General features: G+C 40.1%; 3 protein-coding genes across 3 annotated transcripts; 1 reads left to right on the forward strand and 2 right to left on the reverse strand.

The window, feature by feature from the left end:
- Positions 1–1,218: 1,218 nt before the first annotated feature.
- On the reverse strand, positions 1,219–5,517 carry lrit2 (leucine-rich repeat, immunoglobulin-like and transmembrane domains 2). The gene is made up of 3 exons (XM_042501619.1): positions 5,408–5,517; positions 3,860–4,644; positions 1,219–2,039 (listed from the first exon to the last, which is right to left on the reverse strand). Exons 1-3 carry the CDS (start codon positions 5,515–5,517, stop codon positions 1,219–1,221), a joined length of 1,716 nt encoding a protein of 571 aa, XP_042357553.1.
- Positions 5,518–6,408: 891 nt separating this feature from the next.
- lrit1a (leucine-rich repeat, immunoglobulin-like and transmembrane domains 1a) lies at positions 6,409–11,615 on the reverse strand. The gene is made up of 4 exons (XM_042502458.1): positions 11,494–11,615; positions 10,545–11,005; positions 8,992–9,297; positions 6,409–8,416 (listed from the first exon to the last, which is right to left on the reverse strand). Exons 1-4 carry the CDS (start codon positions 11,613–11,615, stop codon positions 7,350–7,352), a joined length of 1,956 nt encoding a protein of 651 aa, XP_042358392.1. The 3' UTR covers positions 6,409–7,349.
- Positions 11,616–15,250: 3,635 nt separating this feature from the next.
- rgra (retinal G protein coupled receptor a) lies at positions 15,251–21,357 on the forward strand. Its single transcript, XM_042502510.1, has 7 exons — positions 15,251–15,799; positions 16,098–16,254; positions 16,922–17,043; positions 17,625–17,778; positions 17,893–18,010; positions 19,948–20,061; positions 21,195–21,357. The coding sequence occupies exons 1-7, from the start codon at positions 15,721–15,723 to the stop codon at positions 21,336–21,338; spliced, it is 888 nt and encodes a 295-aa protein (XP_042358444.1). The 5' UTR covers positions 15,251–15,720; the 3' UTR covers positions 21,339–21,357.
- The last annotated feature ends 776 nt before the right edge of the window (positions 21,358–22,133 follow it).

Here is a 22,133-nt window from a genome sequence, read left to right on the forward strand (position 1 = left end):
AATGCACATTTTAATTAGCAAATTAATTTACACACACACACACACACACACACACACACACAAACACACTAAATGCACATGAAAAGCTGTAATTGAACATTTCATATTGTGTATTTGGTATTTACCAGAGTCCACTGATACATAATGTGTATTCTTGCTCTTATAAAGACCAATAAAAACAAACAAAAAAACTCAACAGATATATGTTCTTCCAGTGTTGTGGAGTAACTAGTTACATGTACTTAAATTACAGTTACAAATCAAAAGAGGTTACATCTGTACATATTCTTGTCAGTAAAAACTTTAAATGTAGAATATAACATTCAATCTGTTGCTTTGTATCTTTTCATCGTGCAGGAATGCCTTCTTTTGTCATAGTCTATTCATGCCCAGTTTAAAACATTGTGTAGAGTAAAAAAGTTATCAAATGTAGTAAATTAATAACAATGATGATATTTTTAACAGTGTTATCAGTAATACGCAACCTATTACATTTCAAAATAACCTCCCCAAAGCTGTTGTGACATACTGTACAATAGTTTGACTTCATTTGACTAAATCTACTGACAGAGTGCACAATCACTTTATCATTTCACACAATCACCATCAGGTTAAAGATGTAAATATGTAAATATATTTCCATGTCATTGACAATGTTGAGTCAATGTAAGCCAAAATGAAATTAGTCTGATAAATACATATGTGAATACATAAAGCAATATTAAAGTGCTAACACGGAAATAAATAGATAAATAAATAAAGATAGAGCAGAAGATAAAGTCTGCATATCCTACTAAAAAACTTACAAAATGTACACATCAGTATTAATTGTGAGCACTCCTCCATTTGAATATCCACAAAGGCTTCATACAGCAGCAATTTTAAATGTGTGATAATTGACATTTGAACATATCATGTACAAAGACAAACATGTAATTTCAGACAGAAAAAAACTGCAAACAGTGGTGAAAATCCTTGAATTACACTCTTAGGTCATCATTCACATCTTTGCAATAAACTCCACGGCCTAGAACAGAGGGAGAGATGAGATTAAAACCAAGGCAGGTAACACGGTCATTCATTTGAATATTGTGCTAATATATTAGAATCAGATCTATGTTTTCTACTCTACTTTACAAAATGAACTGATGTAGAGAGATATTGGTGTATTACAAGATCAGTTTGTTGTTTTCCTTTGTTGCTTCAAAAAACAGAAATTTAATATAGTTCAGCTGTGAGTCTGCTGTGGTCAGCTTTGCCCTTATACTGTCTGTCATCTGACCTCCTCCTCACCTTCCTGTCTTCACTGGAATCTTTCATAACCAGGCCCTCGTCGCTGGCGGCCTGCAGGCTGTCAAAGGTGCCCTGCCTCTCCCGCTCCATCCCGGACGGGCTGCTGTCCCTCCGCCGGTTCTTCCAGGATGCCACGATGCCCTCCAGGCAGGTAAACTTAGTGTCAGTGGTGCAGGCATACATGCCTATAGGCACAGCCAGCACCATGGCTAAAACTATCACCACTATGTGAATCAGCTTCTCCCTCTGCTCCATCTCAGTGATGTCACTTCCTGTCACAAACACAATGCACTGGCCGGGACGTGGTGCCTGACTCTTAAGCGTTACACAGATTTCATATTTGGTAGCAGGCATCAGATCAGAGACGGAGTAAGAGTGAATCCCAGGGCCGATGTAGATCATTTCTTTCTTGTTAGGGCCAGCGAGGCCAAAGTGGATGGTGAACCAGGTTTCGGCCGGGCGGTCCAAGGCAGCGTGCCACTCAATGGTAATACCACGCACTGTCTGTTTGACGATGCGGATGTCAATGTAGACGTTTTCATCACCAGGAGCAGGTGGAGCCAGGTTGCTGGGGAAGAGTGAAGACGGGGAGTCATCAGGAGAGGCAACCTCCAGGAGGACACTGGCAGAGGAGTTTCCTATGAAGTTGACAGCAGTGCAGGTGTAGGTACCACGGTCAGCTGCATGGAGGGATGGGATCACTAGGAGAGATCTGATGGTGTCCTCATCCACTCTTTCCTGAGACTCTGGGAGGAAAAACAGGGACATCCAATGTTATTTCAAGAGACATGCAAGCTTTAACGATAAAACTCAGTATAGACAACTCATTTTGTTCATTATCTTAACAATGGTTTCCACATATCAAGTTGAAAACACATTATTTTATCATATTCAGTCAACTTTTTGCACCTCAGAATACAACCAAAGGTAGAAAAAAAGTCAGTGAATTAAACCACTTGTGCCCATTAAAGGAACAGTCTGAATAATAATATGACTCCTACATGCAAACAGGGACATACAAAAAGATGAAGGCAAAACATAAACAGCTTTATAATAGACAAAAATTGTGAGACTGCAAATAAAATTCTACTTATCAATTAATCTGCCAATAATTTCCGCAATCATTTGAAAACACTAAATAATGGCAGTCACAAACTGTGGTAAACAAATAGCTTTTTTTGTCTGAGCATCAGTACAGAACCTAACAATATTCAATTTAACATAATAATAAAATTACATACAAAAAAAATTACATAAAAGCATATATCTACAATCACGACATTTGAACCAATTGTTTTTATACTTGAAAAATGATTTGAATGATTAATGGATTGTCAGAATAGTGGACAGTTATTTTTTATCCACTGATCAATTAATCAACAAATGATTAAACTCTAACAAACTTGTTTGCAGGATTTATCTTAAAGTACAGTATAAAGACATTGCAACAGTCTCTAGGACTGTAATAATACTAATACTAATAATACTTACAAGATCTCTTATTATTTACCCATTAACTTCTTTACTAATTATTGACAAGACTACTGATGACTTGCTTGCATGGGATTTTTTTTTACTTACTTGGCAACCTAAATGTTGTTCTAATTAATGTCTTAGCTAACACTTTAATTAGGATAGTCCACCCAAAGATAGTTTATAGAGTATTTGAAACAGTTCATTAGCTTATTAGTTGCAGTTAATGTGACAGTTCATTAACAAACCTAAATATTCACAGAATAATTTAGTTGAACTTCAGCAATTGACCTGTGGTGACTAACTATGAGTTTATAGTTTAAGTTCAGCTAAATTATTCTGTGAATATGTTTTCATATATCTTCCATAAATAAATATCTACAGACAAATTGAAACTTGAATTGTTGAATCTCAACTAATAACCTGTTGAAATGTTACAAATACTCTTTAAACTATGTGTAGGTGAACTATCCAAGTGCTTCATTACTGTCATTACTGTCATTACTGTAGTGTGGATTGTAGTCTTTAATTTAAAAAAAATAAAACAAAATACTATTAACGTCTACATGGATAATTGTCATTATGACATATAAATACGTACAGAAGTACTTTTACTTGAGTAACAGCTACTCTACCCAGCTCTGGTTTCTGTCCATAATATTGTGACAGATGACTGTTTTTACAAGGAGTGATAACAGAGGTAGTACCAGAGACACTGATGGCAGCAGCAGCCTGGTTTCTGTTTGTTTATACTGAACTGGTTACTTGCAGTCATGATCTGCAGTAAGCACTCCACTCTAAAGGTTAAGTCTAATGACGCAGATGTTTACTTAATTACACAGTAGCCCAACATGGCTGACATTAGGTAGGCTGAAGTACACTATAATCTCCAACACACTTAATCAACACTGATGGTGTTGTGCAGATCGAGAGAATCAGTGGTGATTATCAGTGGGCCAATATCCAGATTTAGCCCTCCTCATCTTAAGGACGGGCCAGAAAGTCCACGATTAAAATGTGTTAAAGTATCTAATTTACCACCAGATATCACTCTGGGTGTGTGGATGACACATCGTTGACATCACACTCTTACCATGAAATCCTCTGATTATCTTCAGGCCATATGTCCACCACACCGCGGGGTCTGGCCTGGCCTTAGCGAGGCAGCGCAGGGTGACATTTGCACCCTGAGGCAGGCTGATGTTGGAGGACGGGGTGGTGACGATAGGCTTCACGCACGCCTGCAGCTCTATCTCGTGGAAGAACTTGCCCGCCCTAAAATCCGGCCCTGAGCAGGTCAAGTAGGAGTTCATCAGTATAATCGGTGGACTCAGTGACCTGATGAATTCCACGAAGCCCTTCAGGCGGCAGTCGCAGAGCCACGCGTTGTCGTGGAGCGCCAGCACGACGTTCGGCCCTGAAGCCTCCCGCTCCTCCGTGCTCTGTAGTTTTTGGTACAGAGGCCAGTTTTGGAAGACCTCCTTTGATATCACCGTAAGCTGATTGAAGGATAAGTCTAAGTAAGTCAGACCTGGCAAAAATTTTAACGCATGCTCTGGCAGGACGTCCAGCTGGTTGTGCTTCAGGTCCAGGATCTTGAGGGCCGGCGTGTCCTCGAACGCTGTCCATGGTACTGAACGGAGTTTGTTCCCTTGCAGACGGAGCTCAGTTAAGTTTCCCAAACCCTCCAGACCCTTTGAGTTTATCACTGTGATATCATTGAAGTTCAGCCACAGGTTCTCCAAGGAGGGTGTTTTTGAGAATGCGCCTCTGGGTATTTCAGTGAAGTGAGATTTTTCTATTCGTATTTTGGTCATATCATCTGGAAGGTTGTCTGGTATGGCCCCAAACGCGCTCTCCTCCATACAAATGAGCGACCTATGATTAAAGGAAAGAGTTTAAATGGACATTTAGTTACTGTGTAACCTGACACTTAATAAACAGAATATAGGATCCCAAATTAGAGCTGCAAACCTCAATCTATACTCTAAAAATAAATAAATAAATTGCACAACAGTTTGCATCAGTCCTGTTGAGTTATGACAACTTCTAATGAAATCACGTACAATGAGTTAGGGGTAATCAGCTTTTTTTCTACAATCAAAGGCATTTTTAAGTATTGCTTACTTAATAACTGATAGCAAAAAAACACCTTTTTAAGTAAGAAAATGTCCTTTGTGTCATAGCTGTTTGGCCTGCTGGTCTCTAACACAGTCTGTCTGAATTTGTCCAGGCATTTTAAGTGGTCAAGGGATGGGATTTAAAACCAAATTCATTACAACTTAAATTTTGTTTGAAATCAATTAACACATACATTTGAGTATAAACTGCACACAATATTAAGTTGATGGAATTGTCAACATCATTATGCCAGCACAACTTTTCAAAAATAATGTTTGCAACTTACAAGGTTTATATAGCTCACTAAATGAGAATTTTTATCCCACAAGGCTGTGGTGGCAGGTTCCCTGAATTACTTTTTACAGTCATACCCCCTAAAGCCAACCCCTTTTGAGACAACATGCACGTTTTACATTACTATATGTCTTTAATGTATCTACCGTCACCCACTGACACAGTTACATAAGTTATAAATACCTCCACCTCGGTGAAGCTTAGACAACATGAATTAAGGTCTTACCTGCCATGACGGTCTTCCACACAGCTGCACCCCCGCAAACATTGAGAATAAGTGATATACGCCTGGATGTTAAACAAAGCTATAACCAGCAGGTAACAAATTATGTCCATAGTCCGCGGAAATCCCTAAAGTTGAGGACTACATTCGTTCTCAAGACATGTCGAGTGTGGCAGACGAGTGAAGCCTATTAGGCTTAATCCCTGACGTACCGCGCACTGAGCAAGTGGCATCTAATTCTTGGGAGAGACACGCATGATTAACACCGGACACAGCCAGCAGGTCTGACCCACTATGTGTTTAAGACGGTACCACTTTTTGTTAGGTCAACTTTTATGGAGGCTTGTAATTAACTAACTAATGCTTTCTCGATCACTTATACGCCATTAATAACAAGTTTAAGGTTGCCAGTGTTTTGTTGTTTTTTTTGTTTTGTTTTACAGAAGGTCTCTCCAACTGGTATTTACCCCTCCTATTTGGTAATAAAACAGTTGAAATAATAAAATAATAAAAGTTGGCAACCCATCAACACATATTTGGGAGTTTCACTTTATCAGCCATTTAGTGTGTAGCTATAGAAGTTAATACATTCATTTTGGTGTAGATTATCTGCATTTTTTCCAAGGAAATAAGTCACCATTCAAGGCTCTTGAAAGAAGTTTGTTCTTATTATAATAAATACCATTTTTAAAGTAAAAATAACTTGCAAATTTTCAAGGAACTTATTGCAAAGTGTCAGACGAACTGATAGTAAAGAGTTGTTTAATCTTGACCTAATTCCTTGAAATTACTTTGATCAAACATCAAAATATGAAACATGAAATGAAAAATCACCCATTTTAAATCACTGCTGATGGAAACCCACTTTGAAAATTGATCAACATGGTGAGGTGAAAGTAAACATATAAGAACACACAGTACTGATAACTGGATATGTATAAAAGTTTTATTCCACTATATTCAAATAATATCATTGGAATGAATAGATCTACATTTATTGGGGTAATGATGCCTCTAGGTGGCACGAAACAGGTACATAAAGATATTTCAGTATGTGTCTCATTGCTGGGAATAGAAATTGTTTAATATTTTGCATCATTTCCACTCTATTTACATTGTGTCATAGTTCAGTCCTTTCTGTACTTCTCTCCAGCTCCAGCTTTTCTCCATACACCAGAGTGTTGAACCATGCCTATGTGTATATCTTCTCTGAGAACATATGACAGATATATACAGAGGCACAGACTTATTTGTATATGTAAGTGTACATCATCCAGTAAAGTATATACAAATCATACACATACATATATGATATAAACAATGGAGTGTCGACCGTCGAGTTCCCTTAAAGTCAGATCACGTTGCAGAGGTTTCTTTGCTGGGCCATGCAAATGAGATGAAATATAAATTACAGTGATTATTGTTGTGCTCTTTCAGCTTTTGACGTGTTTCTCTGACAGGCTTAGTGATAAAAACATTCTGAGTGTGTTTGAATGTTGTCATATAATCAATGCGTGAATGCATGTATGACAGTCCAGTGAGTTTAACTCTATCTGCAGGAAATATCCCACAAATATCTGGACAAAAAAAATGAATGTCAAATATTCCTCTAAACTGATATTTCCATTATAGTGCAGCGTGCAAAAGTCCTTTGATAGAAGTTGGATCTCTGTGGTGGTGGAGTCGGAGGCATGATCCAGCGAGGAGGGACAGGTGGGGGGGAATCCCATGGCGTGGGCGTACGGGAGCGTGTGGGAGGGGGACTGACGTCAGGATGTTGCTGAGGGTGACCGTACTGGTAGTGATGGGGATATGGATGCGGGTGGACGTGGGGATGGGGGTGGTGATGGGGTTGTGAATGGGTATTAGGGGTCGGACTGGGGCGTGGATGTGGGTGAGTGCGAGGAAGATGGCGTGGAGCAGGAGCCGGAGCTGGAGCATGACGTCAGCAGAAGTACTCATTAGGCTGTCCCTCTATCTTGGCTGTGGCCTCGGAGTCCAGGCTGGAGCGGGCCGACAGCAGCCTGTTGGACTCCTCTGGATTCAGTCTGTTCAAATACTCGCCCTCGAGCCCTTTGGCCTTTGTGCCAGGCGACAGTGTTTCAAAGGTCACATATGAATCTTGAATGTCCTTGGATTTCTTCCCCCAATACTTCTGAATGCGTCTCTTCAGAGCCCCGCAGCACACGATGACAGTGAGCGGGACCGCGATGACACACGCCACTGTGATCACAATCACATTAATCAGCCGCTGGGTCCCGGTGGCGCTGGCTGCTTCATCAGTGGAAAATATGACACACTGCTCCTTCTTGGGGATCAGCCCCCTCACACACACACAGGCAATGTACTTGGTCCTGGGCACCAGCCCATCGATGGTGACACGGTTCTGCCCTGCCCCAACGTTGATCTTCCTCATGTCCCTCTCTCCAAACACAGCGTACAGCACACTAAACGCTGTTGTGTTCTTGGCTTTAGGGGCTCTCCAGTTTAAATAAATTGTATTGTCTGTGTCCCCCACTACTTTTACAGAGCGCACCACCCTATCCGGGTCCTGCTGCAGCGATGAGGTGTTGGCTGCCAAGTTGCTTAGATTAGTTTTCTCCAGATCCAGCAGTGCATCTGGGTTGGAGGAAGTGGCAGGCCCCGGGGTGGCTCTGTCAGTCAGGCTGTAACTGGCTAGTCCTGGATCGGGACCAAGACCAGGTGGAAGGCCTGGATCTAGAGCAGGCAGGGACGAAGGGGCGGATGTTGGGACCACATATCTGGCCACCAGTTTCTCCTGGTAGGCAGCTTTGCCCATTTGGTTGGGTTTTTTGGCTTTGGATTTCTTGTCGTTGCTGGTTTGGTTCCCCTCAGGTTTTGGTGAGTTAGAGACAATGAGAGAAATAACAGCTTCAGCGTTCCCCGCATAGTTAGAGGCCTTGCAGATGTATTTCCCTGAATCCCGATAGGACACAGCTGGGACACTGAGGATGGACCAGGTGATTCCCTCCTTTGAGGTTTCCTGCTGGACTGTGGTGGCAGAGAGGGGAGAGTATGGTCGTTTTACAATGGTGACAAAAGGTATTAAATTTAAAATAACAATATTATGTGGCCTCTGCCAAATATCCCCTTTCACTGATGTGCAAAGAGACACAAAGCAGTTGATTATACAATGTTGCAATGATAATCAGCAGTGTTGCATAACTCAGTGTTGTAGCCACAGCTGTTTGGCAGACTTATAACCTTAATATTTCCACTGGAAGCTGTCTGTTTAATTAACAGCACAGTGCAGACAAAAGCATCTAGTCTCAGACACAACACGGACAAACATGCAATGATCCAGTGGTGGAATTTTTTTTCTGTTTCATAATTTGGAGTTTTTGTACATGGGCTCTTTTTTTGTGGATTTTTCTGCATTGAATACTTCTATTTTTAATACTTTTAAATACATTTTCTTGATTATACTTACCTCTTACTTAAGAACCATTTTAATGCAGGATTTGTACTTGCAACATAGTATTTTTTTAACATTGTGGTAGTAATACTTTTACTTAAGTAAAGGATCTAAATACTTCTTCCAACACTGCAAAGATCTGCTGACTCACCTGTTCCATTAAGGAGTCGCCCATCTGCCTTACGCCACGACAGGTCTGGGATGGGGACTCCAATTGTCCCACAACGGAGCAGCACATTGTTCCCAACTGCGCTCCGGACTCGCGCCACAGCCGTGTGGATGCGTGGGAGCTGACAGCGCCGCAGCTCTGCGTCACTAAATAAGACCCCTGATACACTCTCAGGAGCTGAACACCGGAGCCTCGTGTCAATGAATGCCACCGAAAGAGTCGGAGACTTCTGGAACTGGACCAGATCATAGAGCCGACAGTCACACACCCAGGGGTTGTCATGGAGACCTGAGGGTGAGGGCGAGGCCATAAGAGAGGTTACAAAGGGAAGACGATCGTCAAGCTGAGTGCAAAGTGATAGACCAGCCTGCAGATGGCCGGTGTGGATGTTTGGATGTTAATCCTGTAAGAGGATTAACATTTAATTCATAAACTACATCATGACCATGACTACGGCAATGATGGTGGTGGTGGTGGTGGTGGTGGTGGTGATGATGATGATGATGATGATGATGATGGGGGTCTAGTGATCAAGGTCAGGTTGTGTTGTCGTTCCCGCCTCCCTGTCCTTGACCAAAGCACCAGCCTTAAGAGCTGATCCAGCTGTACAGATGAATATGAGAATGAATGGGTTAAACACAGAAGATGAGCAAGTGTGAAATAAACTTGGCGTTTTGCATATAGATCAGATTCAACTTATGTTTGTCCACAGAAAGAGTTAAAGTTGTTGACAAATTGTCCATACATCATAGTATATTTTAAACTATTTAATGAATGCATGTATATGCTGAATACACTGTTAAATCTGACAAGTTGATTTTACTTGAAAGGAAAAAAATTGAAAAAGTAACTAATATAACTGTTAATTTCAGTTTGTTTATTTTATGTCTAATTGTTAAGTTTACTTAAAATATAGTTGTATTTACTTAAATCTGTGAAGTTGTTGCAAATTAAAAATGACAAGTTTAAGTGATTCAATCTGTCTAAGTTTTAGTAACTTCAGTAAACCAAGTTTACTGTATATCTGTATTCTGCTGGTGGCAAACTAGTTCATTATATTTGTACATTTTTATAAATTAAACAAAACTTGCAGATCTCCTAACTTCATTATTGGCAAAATCCTCTCTGTCATGATCAAGTTAAGTCAAACTAACTTGGTTAACTGAACTTGCTAGTACTTAGAAAGAACGAAAAGTAATCACAAACTTAGACTGATTTAATCAAACTTGTCATTTTTAAGTTGCAACACAAAATTAAGTAAATACAGACTATTAAGTCAATTTAAAACTTACATATGAAGTAATCTCAAGTAAACTTAAGACTTAGATATAAAGTAAACACAAATTAGGATTTATAGTTATATTTACTTCACTTTTCCAAGACAATTGGTTGATTATTTTATGTTAGATAGACTTGACAGATTTTGCAGTGTAGGATGTATTGAAATAAAATATGACCTTTGACTTTAAAATTAACACACTTTACACACAGTGTTATGTGCTTTTTGTATTTTAAATCAAGCAGGGACTTCTTACCAAGTATCATTTTGGAGCTCTCTGGCCCTTGCACAGGTTTTGCCGCCAGCCAGGTGGACAGCACCTCCTCCGGCAGCGTCAGCAGGCTGTTGCTGGACAGATCCAGGTAGGTGAGGTTCTTGATGTAAGAGGTGGCCTCCGCTGGCAGCGAAGTGAGCTGGTTGTTGTGCAAATCGAGAAGTCTGAGACTGGGCATATCCATGAGAGATTCCCAGGGAAAGGCGGTGAGGGCATTCCCGTCCAAACGAAGCTCCTCCAGGTTGAGCAGTCCCCGGAAACTGTCCGGGCTCAAGGCGGACAGCGTGTTGAAAGACATCCACAGGAATTCCAGACTGGAGAGGTAGTTGAAGGCTTCGCTTGGTATCTGTTGGATGGCCGTCTTCTCAATCCGCAGTTTGGACGTGTCAACAGGAAACCCGACAGGCACGAGAGAGATCTCGGGGTCGTTGCAAATCACGCTCCTGAAATGGAGACATCATATTTGTGTTCACATTCGAGTCACAAATTACGCAGTTTTGCAATGTAACAGTAAACAAAAAAATAAACATAATTTATGATAAATACGCATTAAAATCTGATTGATTATTGATTAAATGGCGTTTTTTTTAGTCTAAAGGATATAAAACATGTAGTAAGTTTACAAGAAGCAAAAATGCTGGTTAATAATTCTGGAAAAATATTTTTTCCCCAATCCATCTAAACTCGCATACAACGCATGGTGATGTTGAAAGTGCCTTTGAGAGATAATCCTGCATTAAATAAAATTGGACCGACATGCACTCCCTGAATTATCTTTTGTACACGTGCTCACCTCTATGCAAACAGCTGTCCTAATATAAGAATTTGACATGTCTGTCTAAAAGATGCGTCTGTGCGCACAAACCAGAGCACATTCTAATGTGCTTTTTTTAAATATATAAATTGATTTTCATATGGACAAGCTCCTTACCTGGCCTTTGATCCATCACTCAGGTTGTGGTAAAAACAGCTGCACTGCGACGGGCAGGAGCTCACTGGGGAGAGAAGTTCACCTGTGGCCACGTAGAGCCCCAGGAGCAGGACGAGGAACATTTTGGCCCACGTTTACGCATACGCAGCTTGTCTACATGCGCCCAGTTTGCGCCCACTGAAGTCAAACAGACTTGCTTTTTTCTCTCATTTACAGGAATATCATCCGCATGGCTTTGTCCCACCGCTTCGCTGTCCCATAGTGATCCGACTGCTATGAGTCCCGAGATAAAAAGGATAGACAAGGATTAGTGAAAGGACTGGCGTTCTTTTCATTTGGATGCGTATTGCATCCCGGAATCCGATAGGCTGCGCAGAGACGTCCCTATTTATTATCACAGAAAAACACTTCCGAAATGGTCATAATCCACAGTGATGTTTGGATTTTTTCTTTCCCTCAAATGTAGCTTGTTCATTTGAGCCCTGCCGTGACTGTTAATCTGTAAGTGGACAGCACTACGTTTTACCACAAGGTGGCCCCTATACCATAGCATGTGGCTCCCACCTTAGGGCCTCTGCACTCAGCAGATGTTCACCCAATATTTTCTTAATCTGGCATCTTTTTCTTTTAAATGTATTTAACTTTTAATGTTTTCCATCACAAAACAACTAATATTTCCACAGTTAGAAATCAGATAGATACTCGGACTCATGCAAAGTAAGAGAAAATAAAATTACCCAGCTGTTGGGGCCTTTTTTCCATTTTTTTCCCCACCTTTATGTTTTGTTTTGTGTCTGTTTTTTTTTTTGTTTGGTTTTGCTTTATGTCTCTGTTGTTTGTGGTACTTTTGTGTCTTTTTGAGGTGATTATTATTATTTTTTTTGGTCTTTTTGGGTCTCTTTGTGGTTGTTTTGCCCATTTTTGTAGTCAGTTTGTGACTCGTTGCAGTATTTTTGCATCTTTGCATCTTAGATTTAGATTCAGAAAACTTAATTCATCCCTAAAGGACAATTCATTTTGACAGCTTTCCCTATTTGCATCATAGATCAAAATAAGTAAACACAAATAGATAGATAACAAACATGCTTAGAATAACAGCAGCACTGGAACTTCAACAACAACATGTCAGTGACAAGAGATCGGCGTATGGGTGTCAGGACAAGGGCAGCGAACACACTTAAACACCTACAAGATGCCGCATATGGGCTTACACAAGGAGCCAGGTGATAAAAGAAAACGACAACAACTACAAAAGAAACAAACCAAATCACTGTCATGGTTGTTAAGCAGCCTGATAGCAGAAGGAATAAAGTAATTTGAATATCGGTTTGTTTTCTGCAGAGGTGCATAATAGCATCCGTCTGATAGCAATAAAGCAAATTCATTGGACTGAATATGGTCAGATTGACCAATAATTCCTTTTGTTTTCTGGACCATGTTTCTTCCAGATTCAACACAATTCTTTCAACTGGACTCCTGGAGCATTTTTATGTTCTTTTCGTGCCTCCTTGTAGTCATTTTGAGTTTCTTAGCTGTTGGTACATGTTTATTTAAGTAGTATTTTGCAGGTGATGGCCAGGGGGACCCCATAACACTTTGGGCCCCTGGGCCTGTGCCGGTAGACCCATTCAGTAACCCATCCACGATGACAGAAAATACATATTCTTTAAGTTTTTCCTCCTTTTGGCATTCCATCCCCCCTACATCCATTTTATATCTGCACATGAGTTTTATGCAGACCATTTCTCAATATGAAACACAGTGGTATTTTCTAAACAAACACAATTTGTTAGAATAACAAAAAAGCCTGCAACAGTAAGGAATGCATGTTGAATCAGTATGAATGAACGTGACTCACAATGGCTTTTATTCCACCTCAGTAACCCATTTTGAGTCCCACACTACTACGGGAAAACACCTCCAATTGTAAAGCTTTTGTTTTGCAATGTAAGTAAATACTACATGACTAATTTGGCACCCATTCCTGGTATTTCATCAGACTGTAAGTTCAGTGTTACACTTGGCTGGCACTACAAAGCGTACCTACTGTGGCCCTTAAAGAGATGGCGAAACACATGCTTTCAATGTGTGTGAACAACTTGGCAGCAAGACGCCACTTACCATCTGACCTACATTTACCCACAGTCAGGCCAGGGGTTTTGGTACAAAATAAAATGTTTAATAGAGATTAATAAATTTTATAGATTGATAATGACAGATTAAACAGAGACAACAATAGTTCCTGACTTGTTTGCCGCATACTGATATTTTAAAGTCTTCCCTTTTCCAGAAGTATTTGCCCTTTAGTTTAGATTTATTACACTACTGAACCTTTTGCATTAACATCCATTTGCGTCAAAGGTCATTTGGTATGTTTGGTTTTACAGCCGTGTAGGTCTGTACTGAGGCTCTAAACGTGTTGAGCAATCATGTTCAAAAACTTAAACATTCCATATCACACTGCAAGCAGTTAATCTCATTTACTGAAGCAAATAAAGACCCCCTTTTACATATGAACTAGAAGACTGGACCCATTTTGAGCTGCAATGTCATTCTTAGTGTGCAAAAGTCTTAAAAAACATAAATACTTCAGTAACATTACAACAAGTGGTGTTTTGAAATGTTTGCCAGATTAAACAATATCAGTACTAGGTTAAAATGAAGCAAGAGTTATCAAATTAGACTTCCATGTTCAGCAGAAAAAGTTATCAAAAAACATCCAAATACTAATGTATTACTCATATACTCATTTGTGTCAGTATTTCTGTACATGTTCTAGATAGTTTTTCTCTCATTTAATCTGTTTGTCTCCTGTGCCTTTGTCAAAGACTCTGTTTTTAGTATGACCAATTTCACAAAGGCAAATCTGGACTGGAAAAAAAGTAATAAGTGTGCAAAATGTGACAGCTAAACACTTAAAACCACAAACCATATATATATATATATATATATATATATATATATATATATATATATATATATATAGATTGATTGAACATGTAGAACTCACACATTTTAACCTATTTCCCAATATCTTCTGATCCTATAATCCTAAGGAAAAACCTGAGCAATACAATGTCAGGGCTTGTGTCCCCTCTATTCCCGTGGCATGAAAAGCTGCAAATGATGTCGCAACTGAAACATGACAGATCCACTGAGGCCTGGGGATGATGGCTGGATTTCATTTACATGCTTTGTTGATCAGCTAAAGCTGAATATGAATACTGGCTTTTATTGTTGTGCGCTCCATTTAGCCCTTATCAGAAAGGAAACTCCAGACTCCAGCCTCTGATGACACATGTTGTGTCTGCAGTTCCAAAAGTGCAATGTTGTTTAGTCCTTGAGAGCAGATGCCATTTTTGGGCCATTTGTGTTTTATTTCCTATAAACTAAATAAATGTGCACAAAACCAATGCTGACATGTCCAGTTCAACAGCCACTAGTGAAAACAGAGTCCTGCCATATGGGACAAAGGATTAATAAAGGATCAGATCAACATGGATCCTCTGTAGTGTCGCAATTAACACTTTATATCAATCTGTGAATGGGCACTGATGGATTAAAACACATCACGTGCATTTCATTTAAATATATACTGTGCATAAGATGCAAGGCATTGGCATACTAGAAAGAAATGAAAAAATCTCTATTCTCCCGCAAGCTGATAAGAAACCACCTGTCTGTATTCAGTCTGTATTTGTGATGCTGTAAACACTCACATAGCCTCATGTATCGCAGGAGAATAATAGGGGTGATTTTTGTTGTTGTTGTCAGTGGATATCTTTTGTTGCGGTTGTGTGCAGTTGTGATTGGAAGGGGGCTGGAGCTCTGCAGACACCTGTTGTGTCTCCTTAAAGCGACGGCAGAGCTGTAGGCTGCATCAGACGCGTCGCCTCGTCCTGTTGACATCAGCAGCGGCTGCATCCTCACCGGGACGCAGAGACAAAGGCTTGTTGTGTAACTAATTGAGGGCTTTACTGGTCGCGGTGGGCAAATACGCATTAAGGGTTGCGGTTTGTGTGGTTATGTTCATTAAGACATTCCTGCACGGATTGGGGCGACAGAGAGTGGAGGGCTTTACATAATAAAGTGCATGCTTTTCACGTGAAATGCCCCTTTAAAAGCGGGCTTCCTTCGGCTACATTGAGGCACATCGTAAACGAACGGACTGGGGAGGAGTGAAAAGTCTGTGACAGCTGCACTTTGTTGTGTCAATACAGCTTCAGTATGGTTTCGTCTTATCCTTTACCGGAGGGCTTCTCCGACTTCGATGTGTTCTCGCTGGGATCGTGTCTGCTGGTGGAGGGTGAGTGTATTTTGTTTTGTGTTGGAATTCAGCCAAAAACACTGCGAGGCTGCGAGGGCATGGCAGGACCTGACGCCCCCCGGTCGCTGCTCATGATGCAGGAGGCTGCCTCTTGTGTTCAGCTTTCACTTTAAACTGACAAATTTACGCACTGTATGTAAACAAAGGCATGATGTTTGCTTGTGAAATATCATGGTGCTGCATGTGGCGCAATAAGCATCGCCGTGCGCACTGATTTCCATTCACCGCCGCGCACGGCCAGTTCATTAATGATTGTTTATCTCTCCTCCACCCAAAGGTCTGCTGGGTTTCTTTTTAAACGCGGTGACAGTCGTCGCTTTCCTCAAAGTGAGGGAGCTGAGGACCCCCAGCAATTTCCTCGTGTTCAGCTTAGCCCTGGCTGATATGGGCATCTCTATGAACGCCACCGTCGCTGCTTTCTCCAGCTTCCTGAGGTGAGTGATGTAACCGCCCCCCTCCTTTCATAATGGCTATTTCATATGGCCAAATGTGGCCAAAATTATATGTAATGAGCAAATTAGACCTGGCTACCTGTCTTTGACATGATTCATAAATACATGGCGACGTATAATCAATACATGGAGACAATCAGGGCTGTGGAGACGGGGTGTGGGGGGTCAATACACTGCTAAAGCCTATGTCATAATGTGCAGGGGATTTTCAAGCAGTAATCACGAGATGAGAGATGCTGCTCTCACTGAGTCTGGGAGATTATACTCTATTATTATTATTATTTATGTATTTTTAAATATAGACCCATGCTCTAAAAATTACCCGATTGCTTGGTCTTAATTTTTCTAGTTTTTATGTTTCACTTATAGCATATATTAACATACTTCACCTTTAGTAACTCCTTTTTGTGTTTTGTATTGCTTGTTTTGGAGTTGCATATTTTGATTTTTGTTCTATCTTGTCTGTCTGTAATTTATGAGGCTGCCTGTTTTGGTCAGGCTCTTGAAAAAGACATTTTTTTAAATCTCAAAAGGTTTTTCTGGTTAAATAAAGGTTTGGTTAAAATACATAAAAATCAACCAGCTTTCTTATATTTGGTCATGAAGCTGATTTAGCACATCCTGCTTTTTCTGCACCCTCTGTCTCCAGGTACTGGCCCTATGGCTCTGATGGATGCCAGACTCACGGTTTCCAGGGTTTCGTGACAGCTCTCGCCAGCATCCACTTCATGGCCGCCATCGCCTGGGACAGATACCACCAGTACTGCACTAGTAAGTTTACACCTTCTCCTGTCCCTGTAGGCAAAGCACATGGACAAGCAAATTCATTTTGTTTTCCCTCCTCCAAGGAGCACAGGCTCAAACACACACACCCAACATCCAAGCAAACACTGAGCAGGTTTTTGTTCTCAGTTTTTAGCTGATCTCAAGACCTCCTGTAATTCTGAAAAAGGCCAGCTGGTCAATAAATGGCCTGCTGTTTTTTAATTTACCACAGATTGTTCTAGTAGCACGGTGAAATAATCACCCAAATATCATGTGATGATGACAAACAGAGAAGTTGTTCTAAGCAGATGGTGCAAAAATTGCAACCTGCGAGGTTTGAGTGTTAAGTAGAAAGTGTTTTCTTTTAATAGTGAGGAAAAAATCACCCCCACTGCTATTATTAGCTATCATTAATAAAAGGATACAGGGGAGGAGGAAGTGACTAACACCTGGTCTGCAGTTCACACCATTTTCTGTACAGAGTAGACAGCTAGGCACTCTGCTATTAACATGTTAAAACAAAGTGTTTCTGCATGACCTTTTTTTAAGAGGTGTTTGAAATGATGTTTTGAACCTGTTTTTATCAGGGACAAAGCTGCAGTGGAGCAGCGCTATCACTCTTTCTGTATTTATCTGGCTCTTCACTGCCTTCTGGTCTGCCATGCCGCTCATCGGCTGGGGAGAGTACGACTACGAGCCCCTCAGGACCTGCTGCACTCTGGACTACAGCAAGGGAGACAGGTACTGATGCACACAGAGACTTCACAATGCAGTCAAGATAAATATAGATTGCATTCTTTATCCCTCACTGTGAGTATTGATTTCACAGCCCTGTGTGCATTTTTCTCCCCACAGAAACTACGTGTCTTTCTTAATCCCCATGGCTATCTTCAACATGGCCATCCAGGTGTTTGTTGTCATGTCCTCTTACCAGTCCATTGCACAGAAATTCAAGAAGACTGGAAACCCCAGGGTAAGTTTAAAGAAAATCCATCAACAAAGGATCAGAAGAATGAAGTAATACATACAGATTTTAAATACAAGTTAGCAAAGCAGTTCATGTTTTCATGCCAGCCAGAGACAGACTGACTCTGTTTTGCTCTAGTTGCTCAAAACCCAAATTTAATCACATGCTTGATGCGAAGGAATTCAGAAATGACTGAAATCCAAGAAACAGGCAGTTAAGTAACAGAGCAGTTAACGAACACACAAATCCTTACAAATATGCAGTCCACATAAAGATTCATCCTTTGAAGTCACCCAATCGCAGTAGTGGAATGTAACTAAGTACATTAACTAAAGTGCTGGACTTAAGTACAAATTTGAGGTACTTGGACTTTTTCTTTCTTTTCTTTTTGTACCATTTTCTATTTATACTTAATAAGTCAGAAGGAAATATTGTACTTTTACTTCACAACATTAATCCAACAGCACTGATTAGTTTACAAAGTAAGATTTTTGCACAAAACATATATAACGCTTATACAATATGACATTTTCAAAAAAAAATACACTATCAAACATTATATAAAAGTAAAGCTTGGACAGAAAATTAAGTGGTGATAAATTATGATCATTTAAGTCATTTTTCATGCAAACATATCTAATGGTTCTAGCTTCACAAATGTGACGATTTGCTGCTTTTCCTTAATTATGTTTAATGTGTTCTAAATAATTTGTAATTTTGTGCCATTTACTGGACAAAACAAGCATTGTGAAGGTGTCACTTTTGTCTCTGACAACCTATGATTGTCTTTTCTCGCTATTTTCAGAATTTTTACAAACCAAACAATCACTCAATTAATGGAGAACGTTAGCTGAAATTCATGAGAATCCAAGAAAATAAGCTACAAATTTCAACAACAGTAATGTAATAGAGTAACAGTTGCATTACATTTTTCTTCATTGAGTACTTTTACTTTTAATACTTTATGTACTATTTCCTGATTGTAATAATATACTTTTACTCAAGTGAGATTTTAAATGCAGGACTGTGAATGAATCTCTTTCTAGTGTTAGCCCGACTTCCTCACGTGGTACTTACTCAGTGACAAACAGACAGTAAAAGTGGAGCACGTGAGCTCGGACATATATAGGTCATTGCCACAGGGGAAGACTGAGTGCTTCAGCTGGGAATGCGGACAGTAGCTGGTGTGCGCTGAACAGAACAGTGTATCTGTGAATGGTGAGTTCAATAGTGGAGTTCCTCAGGGGCTGAATCAGGTTGTCACACTTTATGTTGCGTAAGCCCATTACTCACAGTCATCTGAGTTGGGCAGAGACACTTTCATTACACACAAAGGCTGCAGAGTAGAGACACCAAAGCTCTCCACCGGGGCAAAGCAATTATGTAATGAAATGTATAGTTACACACTGGGCAATATGTCAACTGTGGGACAAGTATGGCATAAAAAAATCCTGGATGGATATACTTGTCCAAACTTGTCTCATGCCAAGTGGTGGGATGCTTTTATTAATATCCTGAAATGCTTTTATAACTGGATTTTCACTAAAAATTGATGCTGTACAGCCAAACTTTATTGTGGATTTTGAATATTTCACTTATCTTAAACATTATATAGCTTCAATGCAGACTTAAAACAAGTTAAGACAGTGTGGGATAAAAAGATTTTTCCAACTTTAACTACTTAAGAGGCGAACCTAAGTAGTCAAATGCCTATTTTGACCCCTGGATTATAACAAACTGCCTCTTTACTCTCTAGCTGTTTCTGTTTTTTAGCGGAGCATGAATGATCTTAGCAAAGACACTCCCAGACATTATCCCAGCCGTGTGACTCGACCTCATGACACAAGGCGTTTTTGTCTGCTTCACTCCTAATGGTTGATCATAACTAATCATTCATGTTTATCCCTCCTGCTCTGCCTCTCTTTGTGCTTTGCTCTCTGTAGTTCAACCCCAACACTCCTCTTAAGACCATGCTGTTCTGCTGGGGCCCCTATGGCATCCTGGCTTTCTACGCCGCTGTGGAGAACGCCAACCTGGTCTCCCCCAAGCTCAGGATGGTAAGGACAAATAAGCATACAAAACTTTCCACTAGAAATCAAACATAGTAATGTATATATTTTGAAATGCAGATCGTATAATCTGGACACTTGCATTTTGGACACACATACTGTACATAGATAGTAAAATATCTTAAAAATCTTCATGTGTTGGATGTAAGTATTTCTGACTTTGGCGCCTCCTGTGGTAGCATCAAAAAAGCATGAATGCCACAACACCTTGACAATCAACACATATAATGCACCAGCTGTTACTGGGATTTTGTCATTTTTCTATAAACAAAGCTGCTCCATAGACAATGAATGGGAGCCTGATTTTGTGGACGAACATAATATTTGTTTTCTCAGTTATACTCAAATGAGCTTTATTCCATTGTAGTGGTCTTAGCTTCAACAGAAACTTGCTCAGCTAGAGCATCTTTCCCAATTCATTGTCTGTGGAGCAGCTCCAGACTTTATCCAATGACATGACAATTTGATTTTTAGCACTCTGGTTTTTCAATTTGGGAGATAATTGTTCATGTTAAACAATATTTTTGGACTGTCTTATGCTGTGTCCACAATATGAGCAACACAGCAACAAGGTATAAGTCATTTTCTAAAGAGGCCAGTGACATTATGTTACAAGCTGATGCCTTACACTTGCTCCTGAAGCCGAGCGTGAACGCGAGAAATCAAAATTGAGCTGGCCTCGAGTTTATTCAGCGCTCCAATGATGCAGTGGAGCATCAAGCAATTGTATAGTTTGTTTTGTTTCTGGCTGAGGAAAAGCATAAATATATTTTTGACCAAATACAACCTTTAGATGGCGTTCAGCTTAGGTGCTTTGTTGCAAATAACAGACGCACACATCCCTGTAACAATGTCGCTAAGCTACTGAGCACTTAAGCAGCACTCAACGTTGACACCACAGTAATGTAGCTGGCCACACTGTGATCTTTTTGCTCACTGTGTGCACACAGCATTAGGAAAAGCATGTGCGAATTTTGAAAATGGAAATAGTTAATGGGAATATATTAGCTAAACACACAGTTATGGCTGATAATTGTATTTCATCGCATTTTCATAATAATCAGTAATGCTCCTCAAGTTCAGCACTAATAACCTTTTCATGCTCACACCTGTCTCTGCAGATGGCACCTATCCTGGCTAAGACCTCTCCCACCTTCAATGTTTTCCTGTACTCTTTGGGAAATGAGAACTACAGAGGAGGCATCTGGCAGTTCCTCACCGGGGAAAAGATTGAAGTGCCTCAAATTGAGAACAAGTCCAAATAAACTAAGCATGCAATAATTACACACACTCACTGTCCTGGTGGTTTCTCACAGGTACTTAGATGTTTCTGTCTGTGGGTGTATGTGCATGTGTCGTGTCTTTAACAGTGGTAGCACTTGTCTCTTGTAAACATCTGTGTTGGATTTGTTTTCCTTTATTTCTGTAGTTGTGTTCACAAAGGATTTTATCAACCAAAACAAAAATGAACTGGCGTATTATAAAAGATGAACAAAATTGAAAATGTCCAAACAATTTCTTATTGGGAGGGACATCAAAGTGCAGCAGTATTTCATTATATGCAACAAAAACACACTGAACTTCTGTAACACACAGATTTTTCTGGTTTTCTTCAGTCAGTTTGAACTTTTATGTATCTTTTCTCATTAAGTAGGGGATGGTTATCATTTAAAGCTCATCTTAAGAAATGCTTTCCAACAGACGTCATCCATGATGTTCAAATATTCTATTAGTTTCAAGGCTGACTTAAAATACGAATATAGTTACACAAAGAAAGTTATGTAAAATTCAAACCAAACAGATAGATTAGCTAATAGAGGATTCATAGCACAGATTTATGACATTTAACCTCTGGGGACCTGGGGCCTGGGGACAGTCATGAGGGTGTCCTCCCCTATATGATAGTATAGTTGTATAGTATATTTCGACTGTCAATGAAATGTGAGGGCATGTGCATGTTACTCTCGTCATGCTCTGTACAGTTGTTAGCGACCTCTGTATCCTAAGTCGCACTGCACTAATCCCCAAAACAAGAGAACCATTCTTCAATACACAGCCCC

Source organism: Plectropomus leopardus, chromosome 15 (genome assembly GCF_008729295.1).
Source record: "Plectropomus leopardus isolate mb chromosome 15, YSFRI_Pleo_2.0, whole genome shotgun sequence".
In the NCBI taxonomy this organism is placed as follows: Eukaryota; Metazoa; Chordata; class Actinopteri; order Perciformes; family Serranidae; genus Plectropomus; species Plectropomus leopardus.

Bases quoted from the DNA above. Each gene is read 5' to 3' on its own strand.
- lrit2 (XM_042501619.1), bottom strand. From the start codon at position 5,517: ATGGACATAATTTGTTACCTGCTGGTTATAGCTTTGTTTAACATCCAG. The intron at 4,645-5,407 runs GTAAGACCTTAA...CTTTAATCATAG, and splicing joins GTGGAAGACCGTCATGGCAG to GTCGCTCATTTGTATGGAGG. The intron at 2,040-3,859 runs GTAAGAGTGTGA...TTTTCCTCCCAG, and splicing joins GATAATCAGAGGATTTCATG to AGTCTCAGGAAAGAGTGGAT.
- lrit1a (XM_042502458.1), bottom strand. From the start codon at position 11,615: ATGTTCCTCGTCCTGCTCCTGGGGCTCTACGTGGCCACAGGTGAACTT. The intron at 11,006-11,493 runs GTAAGGAGCTTG...TCTCCATTTCAG, and splicing joins AGTGATGGATCAAAGGCCAG to GAGCGTGATTTGCAACGACC. The intron at 8,417-8,991 runs GTGAGTCAGCAG...CTGCCACCACAG, and splicing joins GCGACTCCTTAATGGAACAG to TCCAGCAGGAAACCTCAAAG.
- rgra (XM_042502510.1), top strand. From the start codon at position 15,721: ATGGTTTCGTCTTATCCTTTACCGGAGGGCTTCTCCGACTTCGATGTG. The intron at 17,779-17,892 runs GTACTGATGCAC...TTCTCCCCACAG, and splicing joins GACTACAGCAAGGGAGACAG to AAACTACGTGTCTTTCTTAA. The intron at 20,062-21,194 runs GTAAGGACAAAT...CTGTCTCTGCAG, and splicing joins TCTCCCCCAAGCTCAGGATG to ATGGCACCTATCCTGGCTAA.